The sequence below is a fragment of the Alosa pseudoharengus genome, unplaced genomic scaffold, assembly GCF_046254945.1.
Source record: "Alosa pseudoharengus isolate Yale_2024_CS ecotype anadromous, Long Island Sound unplaced genomic scaffold, YU_APseudo_1.1 YU_APseudo_1.1_scf_24, whole genome shotgun sequence".
Classification (NCBI taxonomy): domain Eukaryota; kingdom Metazoa; phylum Chordata; class Actinopteri; order Clupeiformes; family Clupeidae; genus Alosa; species Alosa pseudoharengus.
Genome location: NW_027468689.1, coordinates 12,871,282 through 12,891,351, shown reverse-complemented (window position 1 = coordinate 12,891,351; position 20,070 = coordinate 12,871,282). Strand labels below are relative to the sequence as shown.

Here is a 20,070-nt window from a genome sequence, read left to right as displayed (position 1 = left end):
GTTCCTTGACCCTGTGCCACCTTACCGATCATGCCAGAGAATAGATGCACTCCACGAAGTCCACTGATTTGTGTGAGCCTCAGTTGTTGTGTGGCTGTAGGTTGCCTGAGGTGGGCTGAAGATAAAAGAAAAAGAGAATATCTGAAGATCCACAGATCCACTGACTCCGGTTGTGACCTGACCCACATTTTGCCCACTTTTGGCCCAGGGTTGCCAGATCTGTGCCAAACTTGTGCTGAATTCATCAACCTCAGCTGCTGTGTGGGTGAGGGTTGCCAGAGGCGTGTTGGGAATAATGTCAGTAAAAATCAAGTTGACCTTGCCCTGAACTGGTCCGGTATCACCAGGCCCAGCCAAGTTCTGGTCCGCATGCAGACCAGTCCTTTATCTGCCTCAACTACTGCATGGGTGAAGGTTGACTGAGGTGCACTGAAAGTTTAAAAAAAAGGGTCTGCTACTGGAAGCCTCTGACTGGTACCGACCCAGAAGTACCGGTTCTGTATCGGATCTGAGCCAGACAGGCAGCGGTCTCCACCTCTGCAGTGTGAAGGATGACAGAGGTGTGCTCGAGCAGGCTTGACACGTGTGGATAGATTAGTTTAATCCCCCATTAAAGCTCCATGAATTATTCAGGGGTCCTTGCATTTCTTTTTTTCCTTTCTCTCTCTCTCTCTCTCTCCCTTTTTTTTTGGTGCCAGACCACGCTTGTGGTTGAAATGCTGCAGCAATCGACCGGGCATCTTAATGGATCTTCGTCTGTCTCTCACCCTCCTGTCGGTGCGTGTTTACGCGAGTGTTGGTGAGGCGAGATGAGATACCCCACGGAGTGCTGGGATGGCTACAGGAATGGAAGGAAGGATGGAATGGATTGGAAAGAAGGGAAGGAAGAGGAGGAGGAGGAGGAGGAGGGGGTGAGGAGGAAGATAGGGGGAATGTGAGAATGAGCGCATCTCTTTCTATTAGGTTTAACGGATAGAACCCTATAGCAGATACAGCGCAGCAGTGTATTTAGTTAATGTATCACGTGCGGTATTGTTTTTCTGCTGAACTTGCTGCTGCTGCCGCAGTGGCGCCTGTTCTCTAATTCTGCTCCTCCCCTCTTCTGCGGGAGCGTAATTAACGCACGAGGACAATTCAGGGTGTGTTGGGAGCGAGGGAAGGGAGGGATTATTAGTGACTCCATCAGCAATGGCACCACATTTTCACCAAATCAGGTGAATCTGCTGAATGACTAAATGTAAATGTCAATGTAAAATCAGGCCCACTTCCAATTCCACTGTACAAGATGACTAAGCTACACACTTACTGTAAAATCAGGCCCACTTCCACTGTACAAGATGACTAAGCTACACATTTGCTACGGCTGTCTGAAAATCTGTACATTTACATGTATCATTTAGCAGACACAGGAAAGCAAGGAATCAATGTCAAAGATATTCCAGGTATCATCTGATGTTGTAACAACTTATATCATTTTGTTGAATAAAAATGGTATAATAATGGACCTTTTTTCTCTCTGGTAGCTGCCAGAATGCACTTCTCGCTGCACTGATCAGGCCCATCCTGGAGTCTGAACAGTTGAATATCAGTCGGCTTTTTGCCAGGCATGGAGTGCCAACCGCTCTCTCCCTGGCTTCTCACATTACTCTCCCCACTTTAGGCTCGCGAGGCATTTCTCACTCCCATCACTGCTTCTGCCGCCACACCACCTCGTCCTGGCTTACTAGAGAAGCCGCCGCCGGCGCCGCTGCTAGTCTCCCTCGCGGGCAAAGCCCCCCGTTTATGAGAAGACAAACTCTAACGGGGTCATTCTAAAGAAAGCTGCTTTTAAAGGTATTGATATAAAAGCAGGGCAGCAGGGAGAGAGGGAGAGAGAGAGCGATGGAAAGAGAAAGGGAGCAAGACAGTGAGACTGAGGGAAAGAGGGAGAGAGGGGGCAGAGAGAGAGAGAGAAATAAAGAAAAATAGTGAGGGCAAGAGAGTGAGAGAGCATACATGAGAGAGAAAGAGAGAGAGAGGGTGAGATTGTGAACGAGTGTGAGAAACAAAGAGTGAGAGAGTAAATGAGAGAGAGAGAGAGAGAGGTGAAAGATGAGTGAGGGAGAGCAAGAGAGACAGACAGAGAGATGGAAATAGAGTGAAAGAGTGTAAATGAGACCGAACGAGAGATGGGTAGAGTGTCTGAGCGAAAAAGAGAGGGAGAGAGTGTGAGAGAGAAAAAGAGAGGGAGAGAGAGTAAGAGAGAGAAATGAAATATGAGTGAGCCAGAGAGCGAGAACGAAAGAGAGTGAGCGAGCGTAAATGTGTGAGAGAGAGAGAGAGAGAGTGGGAGAGAAAGAGAGAAAGGGAGGGAGGGAGAGAGAGAGCCTTCTGGGCTAAACTGAGGCTTTTAAGTGAGTCCCAGACAGGCGGTGGGCATCAGGCAGGGATTTGCCCGCTAGTGAGAGGCGGTGCAGGGGGGCTTGGCGGAGACTCCCAGGCTACCGGGGGAAAAGTGGCTTACAGAGCCTCAGAGAGGAGTGGGGTACAGCATGCAGCAGTGGGGCAGTAGTCAGGGCTGGGGCCAGACCAGAGACACGCGAGGGAAGGAAGTGGTAGGGGGAAGTGGTGGGGTGAGCGATGTGTGGAGTGTGCAGCGTAACTCCAACAGCTACTAACCAAACACTCTCTTTGACTGAGACATTCACATGTACACATAAGCACAAAGACACACATGGACATTATGCTCACACACACACACACACACACACACACACACACACACACACACACACAGGGGAGAGGGGGAGCGGGGTGCAGGTTATTTATTCAGTTCTGTTATGCCTGCATTTTCTTTTTGTCCACACTCTGTAATATATTGCTGAGAGGAGCTGTCTAACAGAATAGAGTAGGCTGTATAATAGCCAGGTGATATTACTTGCATAGTACCCTATTGTCTCCCTACCGTCAGTACTGCTCAGAGTGCCCCACTGCATTAATGGGCCGTGTAAAGCCTCGACTCCAGCACTTTTCCACAATGAAATTCAGAACGCAGCCAGATCGAGGCAGATCAACGCCAGAGGTAGAGTGCATCTACCCATCACTTGGGTGCGTGTGGGATATATCAGCCGCTCCTGCATCGTGGTGGAAAGAAACACTTTATCAACTTTTATGGTGGTAGCTCTTCATGCTTGTGAGGTTGAAGTTTTTTTTTTTTTTTTTTCTTTAAGTCTTAAAAAGTTTTTAGAGAGAGAAAAGAGCCTGCTGTTAATTTCCATAGCGTTTACACGGTTAAAGATTGCTTGGCAACTGTCAAGCTGTACTGAGCATGAGCAGAATTCATAACCGTGTAATGCCATTGAAGCCATTTATTATTCATCACAAGAAGGTCAGGAACAATAATAACTCCAAACTTTACTCTCAGTGTGTGTGTGTGTGTGTGCGTGTGTGTGTGTGCGTGTGTGTATATGTGTGTGTGTGTCTGTGTGTGTGTGCATGTGTTTGTGTGTCAGCGTAATCTTAACGGGGGAAAGCGAGAAGGGTGCAATTAAAAAGATAAATAGCTCATCGAATCCCCCTCTGATGGCAAAGCTTCTGGGGATGTTTAAACTGTTATTCCAGTACTGCGCTAACAGACGGCTACCACTAATGACTGTGGTCTTGTCTAGATGCAAAACAATAGCACCTTTCACGCACAGCACACAACACACACCTTTTTTTCCCCCTTTTGTGTCAGTTCCTCTTCAGTTTGTTTTTTCTTCTGACCAAAAAAAATTCCTGAAATGAAAGCTTCTCACCACTCATGCAAAAAGTAAATAGCTAAATGAAATTAGCGGTTGGAGGCGCTAATCGATTTCCCTCCCTCACCTGTGGAGATGCATGACTATCAACGGGGTTGCACAATTACCAGTGCTAATTACATCACGCTCCCTCAGGTGCTCGCCTCTCCTGCTCTCCGTGCTGCTTGTCTCCGCTAAAGCACACTTTACACAGCGTCAGGTAGTCTTCGCCAGCCAACGTTGGCCAACACTGAAGTCTGAAGTGATTTGGGGAGATTAATATCATCCACGGGTGTTAATATCGCACACAGCGGGGAGAGAGAGAGAGACGGCGAGGTAGGGTTCACCCCCACAGCCTCTCTGACACTCTGACAGACAAACTCTCTCTTTGTGTCTGCCGGAGAGGGCGGCTTTGAAGCTGGAGCGCTCGACTCGCTCAGTCAAGATTCTGTCTCGTAGGAGATGATGTCAGATCGAGGCCAGATCCAGGTCGCGGCAGAGCCGGCGGCCATTTTGATTCTGACACCTTGATGGCTTCACGGGTGACTGCGACCCAACAGGCAGAGAAATAAGGGATGACCATCAGCTATCTGACCTGGTCACAAGAGAAAACACTGCAAGGCAAGACTGACACAGAGGCCAATGGAAAAATAATAACAATACTATTACCTCTGAAGTATGAGTGTGGACAGGTGTCCTTATGTGTAAGATGTGCAGTTACTGGTTAGATTATGTATTGTATCTTTAGGATGGGTGTTGTTTGGAATGACTTAGTTACTAGATTTTATGACCAATTTTATATTCAATTGAGTGGCTTCATGAAAGGTTGAAAGTTATGTTGAGCATTCAAGTTGTGGGTACTGTAGTTGCATTACTGCAACAATTCCGAAAACACTAGAGCTTAAAGGTGTTTAAAGAGAAAAAATTGTACCCCTCTTTCCCACAAATAAGTCTTAATAAAACATTTGTCATGCTTTGGATAAAGCATCACAATATACTTTTCAACCCTGTCTGACAAGCCAAAAATATTATTATGCATTTTTCATGCATTTTATTTTTTTATTTTGATGTTGATACATTGGTAGGCAACCCAGATATCCAAACATATACAAAGCACCAAATAAGGGACAATTTCATAATATGCCCCAATAGGTTTAGGTCATTCTGTGATTTATGTGATTAACAAAAAGATCAAAGCACAGAGTCAAAAGCAGAAGTCTCCTCTTTTTTTCTCCTAAAAGTGAAAGATGGTATTGAACCTCGTGACAGCACAAGCCGTCCAGAGACACACTTCTGTCCTACCCGTCTCTGACCCCCCCCCCCCCACCCCCCCCACCCCCACCTCCAGCCCCGAGCCTCGCATGCCTCATTACACACCATCTAACACTGTCCTGGCCTGCTCTGAGGACCCGCGGCAGAAACACTCCCTGAAGCCAGATGATCGATGGAGCCATTGAGGGAGCAAGGGGTACCAGCGGCCGCGTCCAAGAGTAGAGATAGAACATCGATTTGTAGCGGGAGGAGAGAGAGAGAGTGAGGAAGGAGAATATGAGTAGAAATACGAGTAGAAAAGAGAACAGAAGAGAAGAAGACAGAGAGACGGGCGTGAGGTCGAGACGGGCGTGAGGTCGAGACAGGGCCAGAGGGAGAATTTAGAGGGGTTATTGACCAGGGAAAAAAAAAGAGAGACATGCACGTAATTTCCCCCTAGTGAAGCTTGGGGTGCCTCAGCAGGCCAGACAGGAGGGGGGTGGACAGGGAAGCTTCAGCAATTACAAAGTGGACTTTTTCAAAGTTTGATGTGTTGGTGCTGTGAGCGAGACCTTGAAGAATGCCACTACCATACCACCTACTGTATTCTCCTTTCTGAAAGATTACCACTCAATTCAAATGGGCCCTTGGCAAAACTTTGAGTAAAAATGCTTTAAGTAGATATATTTTAGTAGATATATTTTAGTTTATTTTAATCTCTGTTCAGTTCACGGACTGACTATGCCATTATCTATGGCATGGCAATGCAAATATTATGCAGTATTTTAGAGCAGCTTATTAAAACTTGAATTCGTTGAACATTTTTGTGTACATTTCAGTCTCTGATCAGATATTCTTTAACCATATCATTGTCTATGGCATTAATTAGGGCATAGTCATCATCTATGGCAAGGCATGACACTGCAAACATTATGCAGCATTTTAGAGCACCTTATTAGTGCCTCCTCACTCCAGTATCCCCTTACACCCTTAGTGTGATGCCCAGACAGGATGTTGATGAATTCATTAGCATTGGAGCCACAGTACCCCACTCTGGCCCTAACTTAGGCCACCTCATTAGTCTTTCGAGCGCTACCTTACAATGCTGTCTAATAAATCGAAGCCACTCTGTCCTCGGCTGGGGATAATAGCTGTGCTTTTCCCGCCCATCTACTGAGTACAGTAATTTCAACTCATTCCATCAGTCTTGAGCTTGCTCTCTTTCTCTCTCTCTCAAACGCTCCATGGGATGAGAGATCACACTGCCCTAGATAGGTCCCCTGACAACAGCTGAGCCTACATGTGGCTCAGTACGGTTGTGTTGTTGTTTTTGTTGTTGTGTTGTTGTTGTTGTTGTTGTTGTTGTTGTTGTTGTTGTTGTTGTTGTGTTGTTGTTGTTGTATCTAGCTATACTCATGTCTTTTTCAGATTCATTTATGTATAAAATGTTTGACACGATGACAATAATTTCTACATCACTTTTGCAGTATATTTCCTGTTTCTTTATGTTGGATTGTCAATATTCTACATTTTTTATTTGTGTTTGATTATTTATTCATGTATTTTTGCTTGTTTATTGGTTCCTCAATTTCGATATGCCCAGTGTTATCGATTAAAGGAATAGCCTACTGTAGCTGAAACTATGCATTCAGTTTCCACCATCGTTGTCTTGTAGCAGACGTATTGCCTTCCAGCTATCTGTCTTCGCTAATGACTTTACTGATCACATCATTTCCATTTGCCTCCGTAAGGAACTCAGTAAGGGGGCACCACGTCAGCTTAATGTGCTTACAATGACCCAAGGTTGTCTTTGATCGGCTTCTCTTTAGCTTTTTCAAAGCGAGGTCTTTGCCCTCTCCCTCCTGGTCCATCAATAGTGCAGGAGCGAGGGAGGGTCTCTCAGAGAAATATTTTTTTCCCCGTCCAGCCCACTAGCAGGATCGATGTCTTCCCCCAGTGGTATTTTGTGATTGGTTTCCCCCGCATACCTTTCCACACCCCCAGCGCCAGGGAGCACTGTAACCGCTGAGGCATCGACCCTAGAGATCCAGGAGAGCGGTTAATTGATGCAATTAAATCATTAAGAACCAGGTCAGGGAGCTCACAGACAGCTGGGTTTTTTTTTTTTTTTTTTTTGTCTTTTTATCTTCATGCAGATTGGACAGTTGAGAGTGACAGGGAATGGGTATAAGAGAGAGAGAGAGAGAGAGAGAGAGAGAGAGAAGGAGAGATAAAGAGAGAGAGAGAGAGAGAGAGAGAGAGAGAGAGAGAGAGAGAGAGAGAGAGAGAGAGAGAGAGAGAGAGAGAGAGAGAGAGATATGGGGGTGTGATCAAGAAATAACTGCCTGTCAGAATAAAATTGGGGTCCCCCCCCACGGACCCATATGTGGTTGTTAAACTGCTGTTTGCACTGCACCCCCCACCCCCACCCCTCTCTCAAATCTCAAACTCTGCACCACTCCCTCCCTGTAGTTTTTATCTCCCTCATATCTATAAAAGCATTAATTAACAAGCAGTGGGTCGTCCTCTTAGTCGGCGGGGGCTTCCTGCTCCCAGCATGCATTGCGGGTTCCCTGCAGTAATCCAAGCTGGCAGGCGGCAGGCGTGGAGCACCTGGGTGCCAGGGCTTTTCTTGACAGGCGTTAATTTGTCTGGTGGGCAGCAGGGTGACGGCTGTCAGGCAGCATTTGGTGTCTGACCACCCACCTGCCCAGTAAGGGGCGGAGACAACCAGGCTTTGTGTCTAGCTCAGAAAGAGTTCATGAGAATATGGAGATGGTGCAGAATAGTTAGATGCCTGTCAATTCAAGGTATGTCATTGGATGTCTGGAAATTGTTTTGGAAATTGTTTCATTCAATTCATGTGCAAACATTTTGGTCCTACATGATGAATACTGACCACAGTCACTTTTTAATTGTTTGCAACATTTAAAGTTGAATTATGTCATGGCTAAGATGTCACAGCCAAACGCTTGTGACTGGGACCAGACTACAGCCCTGACTTTATCCATAAGTGTTCTTTTCCCCTGATCTTTTCATTTAGAAAATACAGTGCAGTAATGGGAGTGACGCACATGTCAATGTTAAGCAGCATAATGTGGAAAACTGGAAGAATTTTTAATTGAGAGAAATTCATTTTGAATGGATTATGGTAATTAAAAGAAAAGTCATTTAACTGTTATCTAAAATAAGTAAGTAATCTTAAATTATATTTGATAATTTAGAAAATGTTAGTGTGGGTTTACTTTAAATGGTATTTGATGCAAACTAACTTCAATCACACATCTCTCTCTCTCTCCTTCTTCCTCTCTCTCTCTCTCTCTCTCTCTCTCTCTCTCTCTCTTTCTATGTCTCTCACAGCTTCCAGTGGCACATCCCTTTAACATTAGCTGTGGGAAATTCCACTCACATATCCCCGGAAGCCATCATCTGGGTCTCTAATAAAACAGGTAACTTTGTCTAATCATCTCTTTTGCTTGCACCCCCCCCCCCCCCCCCCAATACACACACACACGCACACACACACACACACACACACACACACACACACACACACACACACACACCACATCCCACCTAAATAAGCTGCACTTTGTGGTCTCCTAATATAGGATGCCATTATTTGCCTCCGTGGTCCAAAAGCGTTTGATGTGTAGCCAGACAAATATTGTCTCCCATTTGTTCCTCTTGTAAGGAAATCAGCCCCATTTTCCTTGGCTCCATGATGCCTGCATGATGTGCATGATGTGAATTCTAGAACAGGAGCTCTGACATAATTAAATTCCGCTGTCAAGGGATTGGCTCAAATGAGGTGGAGAGGGATTGCTAGTGTCGTGAGGAGTCTTGCTCTCATTTCATTACGGTCCATTCTGGTCCCCCCCCCAGTGACGTAGGGACAGGACTGGACAGAGTGTTTGCGGCTGCATATGGCTGTCACTGGTTTGGACGGGCATCCAGAAAGCTCCCGAATTCAATTTCTTGCAGAGGAGGATGGAGAGAGCGGAGGAGAGGTGGAGAAAGAGAGCTGAGAGAGAGAGAAAGAGAAGCTCCATCCTCAATCCATTTAACATTTCCATTCTCCCGCTAACTCTGTGTCCTGTCATGGGAACAATACACCCCCCCCACACACACACAAACACACACACACACACACACCTCAGACGCAGACGACTGGAGAAGAGGCAGCCAAAAAAAAAAACACAACATGGAAACCCGACACCGAAAGCCGCGAGGGCCATTTTAATATGTGCCCCACGCTTGCACACACATCACACACACAGACAGAAACACACACACACACACAAACACACACACACATACACGCTCAAAAGCCAATGATCCGTACAATGTGGTTGGTGATGCCTGTGCTGTCTCTCTCTCTCTCTCTCTCTCTCTCTCTCTCTCTCTGTCTCTCTGTCTCTTGCTCTCTCTCTCTCTCTCTCTCTCTCTCTCTCTCTGTCTCTCTCTGTCTCTTGCTCTCTATCTCCCTCTCTCTGTCTCTCTCTCTCCCCATCCTCTGTTCTGTGATGCGCGCTGCAAATGGGCTTCGTCCTTCTTTAGCCAGCGCCGCTCAGCAGGTCCATTAGTTCTCCAACAGGAGGAGGAAGTGGAGGTTGCGATTCCCAGAGCTGATACGCACGGGGAAGCGAGCTGAGTGTGTTTAAGCAGAGGCCCGGGGGATGTGTGTGTTTGTGTGTGTGTGTGTGTGTGTGTGTGTGTGTGTGTGTGTGTGTGTGTACATAAGAGAAAAGCAGGGGATATATCTCTGGATCTTATGGTTTCTTGCCTCTCAACACTCAGCCACCGTTTCAAACTGTGTTAAATTGTGTTTTGCTCACACACATACACACACACACACACACACACACACACACACATACACACACACACACACACACAAACACACAAACACACACACACACAAACATTAGGGATATAGGTAGCACTGAGAACATACATCTTGTAAGGGATGTTCAACATGGCTGAAATAGCAGCAATGGAAGGTGGGTTAGCAGATGTCAGGTTACACACTTTCCTTTAAACACATTTGTAGATCTTTACAAGTAATGATCATACACAAAACAAGCAAAACAACCTACCCTGCAGCAAGGACTTTATGGAGTCGATATACACAACAACAATTTAATCGTACAAAGGCTTGTTAGCTTAGAAAAGGGCATTGTAGATAAAGTTGTACTCATTTAAATCACAATGTAATCAGGTACCTTTATCCATGTAATCAATTTCCATTCTCTGATTTGATATGGCTTTTTGACCAAATAATGTCCCTGCCACAACATAATGCGTGAAATAGGAATTGTGAGCAATATTTCTGATCATGACTGCAAGTGTAAAATGGATGCACACAGCTTAGCACAGTGGAGATGATTTACTGCACTAAGCTTCAGAATATCACCTGCTTGATGTGAACAGAAGTAGACTGGTCTGATATGAGGTTTATGCAAAATGGGTCCTGCAGCCTTTAGAGATCCATCTCACACACACACACACACACACACACACACACACACACACACACACACACGCACACACACACACACTCACCTGGGTAATGAGCTATCTGACATGCCTGTAATGTCCCTGTGTCTCTCCCCGCCTTCACAGAGACACACAAAGTGGGCCAGATGGACGAGGAGACGTGGTTGCTTGGCAACATCAATCAGATGGGCTACTTCAGGGTGAACTACGACCTCCACAACTGGAGGCTGCTGATCGGGCAGCTCATGAACAATCACGCGGTAGGCTCTTTGTCTCTCCACGCTTTCTCCCCCCTCCTCTCCTCTCCTCTCCACTCCTCCTTCTCTCTCCCTTCATCACCTATGAACCTCCGTCCATCCATCTTTCCTCTCGGCCTCCGTTTGACTCATGTTTCGCTTCACTCTTCTCCTCTATTTTCATCTCCTCTCCTTTCTTCTCCATTCCGCTTCTCCACCTCACCTATTCTCTCCTTACATCACCTCTGAAATTCCTTCTCTCCTCTCCTCTCCTCCTCTCCCCTCCTCCTCTCCTTTCCGCTCCTCTACGCTCCTCTCCTCTCTGCTCCTCTCCGCTCCTCTCCTCTCCTCTCCTCTCCTTTCCTTTCATTTCCTTTCCTCTCCTCTCCTCTCCTTTCCTTTCCTCTCCTCTCCTCTCCACCACTCTACTCCTCTCTTCTCCTCTCCTCTCCTCCTCTTTTCCTCTCCTCCCTTCTTTGACTCATCTTAGAGGAGGCTGTTCTCCTGCATGGCCTCCCCTCACAGCCTGTTCCTCACCTCCTCTAGTCTAACTCCCCTTCCGTCCTCCATACTTGTCTCTTGTGTGTTGATCTCCATCTTCCTCTGTCTCCATGTAATAGTGCCATAGCCCTGCCCATTATTTGTATGGCCTAATTCTCCTCCTGCCTCCTGCTTTGTGTCCTGCTGTGGTTTGCACACTCTCCCTCCTGGCTCTCTAGCTCTCTCTCTCTCTCTCTCTCTCTCTCTCTCTCTCTCTCTCTCTCTCTCTCTCTCTCTCTCTCTCTCCCTCCCTCGTCTCTTGTCTCTCTGCAGATCATCTCCATTGGGAACCGGGCTGGCCTCATTGACGACGTCTTTAACCTGGCCAGGTGGGTGAGGTCCACGGGCTCCGGCAAAGGCGCTCCTCTATCAGAGCGTCCCACATAAATACCGGACATTGACCTGAAAAAAAATGAAATGTCCGACAAAATTAAATCTCTCTGGTCAAATTGTCCGATGGAAAATAATCCCGTCCCCCTAAGCAATCTGAATTTGAGAATAAGCCTAAAATGTAAGCCTATATTAAAGCAATACGTCCTCTGGTTATGTTTTTAAATGTACAGGCTCTACCGTTTGAAAGTTAATAAACAACACACATAGCCTATGCTGCATTTCAAATAGGAAGTGCACGCTTAAAACGTCCATGTTAAACAACGAACAAATGAGTGAGACGGTTAAAATATGGCCAGGACTAGGCAGACTAGCCTTAAACGTTTTTTCAGAGGCCAGACGCGATGGATGATGATAAATTGGTAACGTCTGAAGCCTCAGATGTCCAGTCAGCTCCACCACCACCAGATAAAAAAGCAGAAGTGTCGAGCGTATCTGTCGGAATCAGTGATGTTGGAAGTGGAGCTGCGGGGGGTGCGGCCGCTCCAAGCCACTGTCATTCTCTGCGTAGACACACCCATGGTACACTGGACATGCAACTGTGTTCTGTACCCAAAGCATACAGTAGGCCTATGCTTTCACTGTCTATGGTCTGCAGGGTAAGGGCCTCCACGACGAGGAGATTGCTGGTCCGCGGATAATTTCCGGCACAATCAAATGGTATCATTGAACCGCGGACCGAAAGAAAAAGAAACTACCGGTAAACATTTCCCAGAATATTTCTTAATTTATTGTTATCAAATAAAGAGGCATAGCCTTAGGGGGTAGTGGTGTGAGCGCTCATTCTTGTGTGTGCGCATCTGTGCAAGTTAAACAGTTGAACCACTGGAGATAACGTGGGTAGCAGCAACAAACAACGTAGCCTTTTTAAAACAACGAACAAAGTGGATTCTTGCTGTCCATGAAAACATAGATACTGGATAGATCTTGTTAGACATGTTTAAGTTAGGCTAATGAACATGTTGCATTCTATACAGCCTGATTATGTCATTCTTTAAGCTACACAGCTACACAGCTACACAGTTTTCTTAAGCTACACAGTTTTCTTCAACTTCACTAATTAAGAAGCGATAATAGGATATTTGACCGGCACATCATCAAAATGTCCGGAAAACGAAACCTCTGCCGGTCACTTTGACCGGCACCATTATTTGACCAGAAAAAACTCTGCCCCACACACATTCATTCTCTCTTTCTCTCTCTCACACACACACATAGACTCAAACACACACACTCTTTCATTCTCTCTCTCTCTCTCTCTCTCACACACACTCTCTTTTTTTCTTTCTTTCTGTTTCTGTTTTCTTTACTTTCTTTTTATTGTCTTTCTATTCCTCCTTCTGTTATTTATTTCACATCCTCATAACCCATCCTCACACTATGTCCTACATTATGGTGCTAGGATGGGGCTACAGTGGAAAGGGGATGTGAAAGAGTCATCCATTCATTGTATTAAATGTCAGCCTCTCCTCTAGGCCTTTCTCCTGCCTTTAGGTGCACAGCAACATCAATTCAGTTGAGGAGTGAGGGCAAAACACCTATCACCTGTGGTTGTTTTTTTTTTTTTCAAAAGTTTCCTAAACAACTTAGATTGTAAATCTAACTCACAGAGTTGGGCACTGATGAAGATTCAGGAAATGTGACTTAATGTGGGTTAATCTCGTGGGTTGATCAGTGAAATGCCTGGGGTCTGGCTGGTCGAAATGATCTACTCCACCCCCCCCACCCCCCCACTCCCGCCCTCCCTCCTGGAATGCATTGCAGACAGGCTGTGGCTGTCATGGTGGAATAGCTGCACTCAGTGCAATGTTGCCTGACTGTCAGCGGCGTGGTCTAATTTAGCGTAAAAGATGACACACTTGATGAAAACAAGTGTTTATTAATCCGCCGGCTTCTCCACACTCCTCCGCTCTGTTCTCTCCACTGGACTCCTGCTGCCCGGGTCAGCACTGCCGATGTGATAGCTCTGTAAACATGAGCGCTCAGATCGTTTGTAAATATTAATTTACATTTAGCAGACCATTTCCGTGGAAAAGTTAAGTCAGTGGAGGCTGGGATGTTGTGGATGCTTCAACAACGCACACAGGGTATTTAACAACACACACAGGGTATTCAACAACGTGCACAAGGTATTTAACAATGCACACAGGGCATTTAACAATGCACACAGGGTATTTAACAACACACACAAGGTATTTCACAATGCACACAGGGTATTTAAGGCGCACACAGGGTATTCAACAACGCACACAGGGTATTTAACAACTCACACAGGGTATTTAATAACGCACACAGGGTATTCAACAACGCACACAGGGTATTTAACAACGCACACAGGGTATTTAACAGCGCACACAGGGTATTCAACAACGCACACAGGTTATTTAACAACGCACACAGGGTATTTAACAACGCACACAGGGTATTTAACAACGCACATAGGGTATTTAGCTCATGCCCTACCATGCTGCAACTCGGATTCCAACTGGAGTCCCTCTCTGTAGTTAGATCGCTGTTGTTATCCGTGACTTGTGACCTGCTAGATGCTAGATTTCTTTTTTTTAATAAACACTGGGTGTTGTTTGCATCAGCAACTATTGTTTACTCAAAGAGAATTCAATTCATTTGTAATGCAGACAGCATGTGTAAAGGTCACTTTGTCATGCTGAAATGGATTGGAGGTCAAATCTGTATCTGGGCAAATCTGCCTGTACGAGATGTATCCATCACATGGATCCAAGTACAGGGGTGACTCCAGCACAGACCTTTCGATTCTGAAAAGAAGAGAAAAACTCTCTCCGTTTGGCTCCAACACAGATTAATCTGCGGAGCCGTTCTTTCCGGAATGCTCCACAAATCTTCCCCTAATGGCCAAACAATTAACAGATAATTAAGATGGTAATGTATATTGTTTTAGTTAGCCGGAGTCTGTCAGAGCTAGTGAGGGGAGCTGCCGTCTCCGAGGGAGTTTTGCTCCTGACAGTGCTCCTGCTCTTGCTCCTACTCCTTACTCACCACCCGCACTCCTCCAGGAGCACTCTTGGCCACACACACACACACACACACACACACACACACACACACACACACACACACACACACACACACACACACACACACATACTCTCCTCCAGGAGCACTCTTGGCCGCACACACACACACACACACACATACACTCCTCCAGGAGCACTCTGGGCCATCTGACTGTATGCTTCACTGCTGAGCACAGCTGCTAACAACCAACGTTGATCATAACATTCATATGCATAGAGGCACGCACACATACACACACACACACACACACACACACACACACACACACACACACACACACACACAGAACATATGCACACATGCACACACACACACACAGAGGCAAAGTCTCCCAGAGACACGCTTGTGTGTAAAACCAGACTCACACACAAGCAAACATTGTGAAAGCTCTAAATATGTCAACCCGTGTGTGATGCCATGCATTATGCAAACACATACGCTTTCTATGGCGTACACATTACAACAACCTGAGACATGTTCAAAAGCTTTAGGTGGCCACAACAAATGCAACCACACACAGGCACACCTGCATGCATACTTATGCAAATGTACACACACACACACACACACACACTCTGAACATCTTTCCACATGTTGGAATTGAGGTTGGCACACGCAAACACACAGTATACAAGTTTGAGTTGGCAAGACAGCACACACACACACACACACACACACACACACACACACACACACACACACACACACACACACACACACACACACTAACCCTCTCTCTCTCTCTCTCACACACACACACACACACACAAAAACACACATACACTAACTCACACACACACACACACACACACCACACACACACACACACACACACACACACACACACACACACACACACACACACTAACTCTCTCTCTCTCTCTCTCTCACACACACACACACACACACACACACACACACACACACACCACACACACACACACACACACACACACACACACTAACTCTCTCTCTCTCTCACACACACACACACACACACACATACACTAACTCTCTCTCACACACACACACACACACACACACACACACACACACATACAAACTCACATATACATCATTCAATGCACTCTCATCACAGCTGGCCAGACACACACTTGAAGACATCCAAACAAACACACACCATAAACACACACACACAAACACACACCATAGGGGCTTTAGATAACGAGGTCAAGGTGGCTACTCACATGTAAACACAGACACAAACACACACATGTTCGCACACACATACACACAAACACACACACACACACACACACACACACACACACACACACACACACACACACACACACACACACAGACAGACACACGCACACACACACACACAGAAGTAAGTGCCCAATACAGATATGCTAATAGCCTATTCTTTTATTTTTAATGAAAGCCCACCCCCTTGCTTTGAAAGGACTGAATTATTCAAACAGCCCAAACGCAGGGATAAGATTACCCTGCAGGACATTGCAGCTGCAGGACATCCCCAGTCACATGACCCGGCTGGGGTTGCCTGGGTGACCAGCGGATGCAAATGCAAATGTTTGAGGAGAACGAGTGAGGCAGCTGGATAACTGGCAGCCCTGCTGCACTGTCTCTTCAATCGCGGACGGAATGGAGACACAGCAGGGAAGGATGGAGATAGCATGATAGCATTGTAGCAAACGCACAGCAGGGAAGGATGGAGATAGCATGATAGCATTGTAGTAAACGCACAGACTTTGCTATTCTGGACATCTGGGTGGCGTGCTCCATTCCAAATGAGGTACACGTAGCCGTGCCATGGTGCATGGATAGTGGGGTTTGCGAGACATGCTGAAACGCAAGGTCAAAAGCTTGCATGGGAATGTTCTCAATTGAAGTCTCACTGCTGATCTACAGTGCACAGTATGGCACACACATAGCCATGGTACTGCCAAAACTGATTTGGTTTGATTTAGTGGAAGGCCTCCACTGATCCACTAATGCAGACACACACCCACATACACACACACACATGCACACACACCACACACACACACACACAATATCAACCATTTGCATCTGAAAATAAAACATCCCAAAAGTGGTTAATTACATCTTCTTTTTTTTTTAAGTATATTTTTTTGGCCTTTTTATGCCTTTAATGATAGTGAAAGTGGAGAGTGACAGGAAGCGAATGGGAGAGAGAGCCGGGGTGGGATCCGGAAAGGACCACGGGGCGGGAATCGAACCCTGGTCGCCGGTGTACGGTGCAGGTGCCCCAGCCAGTTGCACCACAGCTGGGGCCTAATTACATCTTGATGTGAATGTTCATCATGCCCTTGAAATGACAAACATTCAATTCAGTTCCCAGTAAATGCAGTGATGTATTTTGTTTGTTTAGCTTGAGTTGGAAGATGGAAAGGTCAAGGAAAAGCGTTAAAAATTGGATATTCCTCATCGGCCTTATGAAAAGGCTGTGTGCCATCCTCTCTGTAATGATGGGCATTTCTGAAGATGAGCTTTTCTGAAGTAGAAGGAGCCTAATGACGATGACAGCCATGCTCTCTTCTCCAAAGAGAACAAAAAAAGTGGTCTAACTAGTCTGACTAATGCTTACCAATACAGGTACACGGCAATTCACACAAGGACATGTTGGTCATTTCACCCTCTCCGAAGCAGAACAAAATGAAAAGAAGCTCTGAAATACTCCCCACGCACACCTCCAAGCCCTACCCCCCCCCCCCCCCCCCCCCCCACACACACACACACACCCCTCCACCCCACCCTGCAGGGTGGTACTGGAGCCATTCTTATTTCCAAGGGGGGGGATTTATGCAAAATGAATATGACTGTATTTTTAAGTAGAGGAGAACCTCCCACCTAAGCACCCACCCACTATACCCCCACCCCCTTCTCCATCCCCCCACCCTCCACGCTCTTTTCACAGACGCATCCCATCTTATCTTACATCTGTAGCAGAGAGCCCTTCTCCGGTCTTTTAATTTGAAACAGAGGTGTTATCACTAAAGCAGTGCAAGTACTTGTTTGAAATGTGATAATGTAGTTTAATGGGGACGCGGATGCCTTATTGTACTCTCTGAAGTGCAAAAAACACTAAACCAAATTCCATGAAAAATAAAATAACACAACATTTTACTACTGAAATGTAATTAGATAGGGCGCACCAGGGCTGCTTTTCAAAGTGTACTTTGCTGTAATGTAGTAAGGCCTCACTGTTTTTAAAAAAGTATCTTGTTGTTGCTGTCGCTGACAATGCAGTCAATGAAATACTGTATGTAATACATAAAATGTCTGCAGAACTACTACCGGTAAATTTAAATGTAGTAATATTCATTGGCTTAGATTTCTGGTTAGAAATACAAAGTGTGTGTGTGTGTGTGTGTGTGTGTGTTTCTGTGTGTGAGTGTGTGTGTGTGTGTGTGTGTGTGTGTGTGTGTGTGTGTGTGTGTGTGTGTGTGTGTGTGTGTGTGTGTGTGTGTGTGGAGCTTGACTTTGCTGACACTGTGTTTTCAGTGCTCATCACTAAGACAGCAAACAATTGCTTCACACTGCTTACATGTGGAATGCAAATAGGATTGAATTTTGTAAATAAATGTATACAGTATTTCTATATGTTTTTGACAGTTAATAGATGGTCACTGAATCTTTGTAAGGTAAAGTAAAGTAAAGTAAAATAAGTAACCTGATGTAAAATTAGTGGGATTTAGCGGATGCTTATACTGTGTCGGAACTCCCCCTATTACCGTCGGTCCCGTATTTTCGCCGTCTTGCGTGTATGTGTCACTTAATTTCAATTTCTATACAAACCAAGACGGCGGACTCCTAAAGAAACGCAACCACCCACACCATAGGTGTATCTAAATTAGCTATGTACCAAAAATGACATTTTACAGTGACTCGAAGAGCTGTAAACAGTGTTGTAAGGCTGCGTGTACACAACCGCTTGGAGCTCCAGTGGAATTTTAATTTCATGACGAGAATTCTCGGTCTAACTGTTTATGTGCCGTTGAAACGGCGTAAATAGGTGACCCATCAGGCCAGCACTATAACTCCGAGCGTGGTAAACAAAATCGGATATTTCAGGCAGTAAATGCTCCCGTTAAGAACCAAACCAGATTTTGTTCAAATCTACACACCTAGGCCACTGAAAAATGTAAGGTTCATTTAGCAAATGTTATTTTGAAGTGTTAAAAAACATTGTTGTTTTAGAATTTCTGAACAAAAGTGGTGATAATTGGGGGTGTTACGATATCCAGAGTGTCAGGGCCTCGTGACTCAGTTTTTGTTTTTTTTTAAGTATATTTTCTTTGGCCTTTTTATGCATTTAATGACAGGACAATGGAGAATGACAGGAAGCGAGTGGGAGAGAGAGTCTGGGTGGGATCCGGAAAGGACCACGGGGCAAAATCGAACCCGGGTCGCAGCCGTACGATGCAGGTGCCCCAGCCAGTTGTGCCACGGCCGGGGCCGCGACGTCAGTTTTAATGATGCCTCTACTGCTCCCCCACGCCTCTGTGGAGTGTCTGAAACAGTGTCAATCTCTCCAGGAGCGTACAGTGTAGCACTTCCCATTGACATGCATGTTGTTCTTCTGCCCCTCGCAGGGCCGGGTTCCTGCCCCAGAACGTGCCCCTGCAGATCATCAGCTACCTGCCCCAGGAGAAGGAGTTTCTGCCCTGGCACGCGGCCAGCCGTGCCCTCTACCAGCTGGACAAGCTCCTGGACCGCACCGAGGACTACAGCCTCTTTAGTGTAGGTGAACGTATCCCACGTGAGCCGAGCGCAGGGGTTCCTGACACAACAACTCTCAGGTCTTAGGGAGATGTAGCTACAGCTACAGGTTGCCCCAAGGTGCTTAGCACTCAATATATAATTAGGTAATTAATCAGTACACCTGATTGTATCCTAAATTGTCTGAGTCTGAGTCCTGTTGTAGGATGTAGCTGCAGTCGTGATCCAGTACAATATATCTTGGTAAGATTGGTAGGGGAAGAATAGGAGCAGCTTACATAAAGATGTTATCATGAGAGCTTGTTTGCAGCATAGCTTCCTATCAGGGAGAACTCTCACTGTTGTGTCTGTTGGAATGTTGCAGACCTTGTTGCACAAAATTGTTCAAAAATGTTCTACCCAAAATATTGAGAGGGCACAGATGTTGAAAGCTTTTGTTGTTCTCTCCGATGGTGCATAAAGAGATTCAGTAGATGCTCTGCCTTGTTAGCGTGAATGCAGCCCCCTGGCTAGTTAATGCTTTCAGCATCCTAAGTAGATAACAGAGCCAGCTGGAAAGTTCACAGAATCAGAGCAGAGCAGAGGAGAGGCTATTACATCTATGCTGTTGG

The 20,070-nt window shown here is 45.9% G+C and overlaps 1 protein-coding gene across 1 annotated transcript in view; it reads left to right on the top strand.

Annotated features, from left to right (window-relative positions):
• The window catches only part of LOC143141937 (thyrotropin-releasing hormone-degrading ectoenzyme-like), a 145,585-nt gene that overhangs the window by 108,122 nt on the left and 17,393 nt on the right, over window positions 1-20,070 (top strand). Inside the window, exons 10-13 of the mRNA XM_076302617.1 lie at window positions 8,370-8,458; window positions 10,635-10,768; window positions 11,558-11,613; window positions 19,333-19,480. Of these exons, the coding sequence (XP_076158732.1) occupies window positions 8,370-8,458; window positions 10,635-10,768; window positions 11,558-11,613; window positions 19,333-19,480 (427 nt within the window). The remainder of the gene's footprint in view (window positions 1-8,369; window positions 8,459-10,634; window positions 10,769-11,557; window positions 11,614-19,332; window positions 19,481-20,070) is intronic.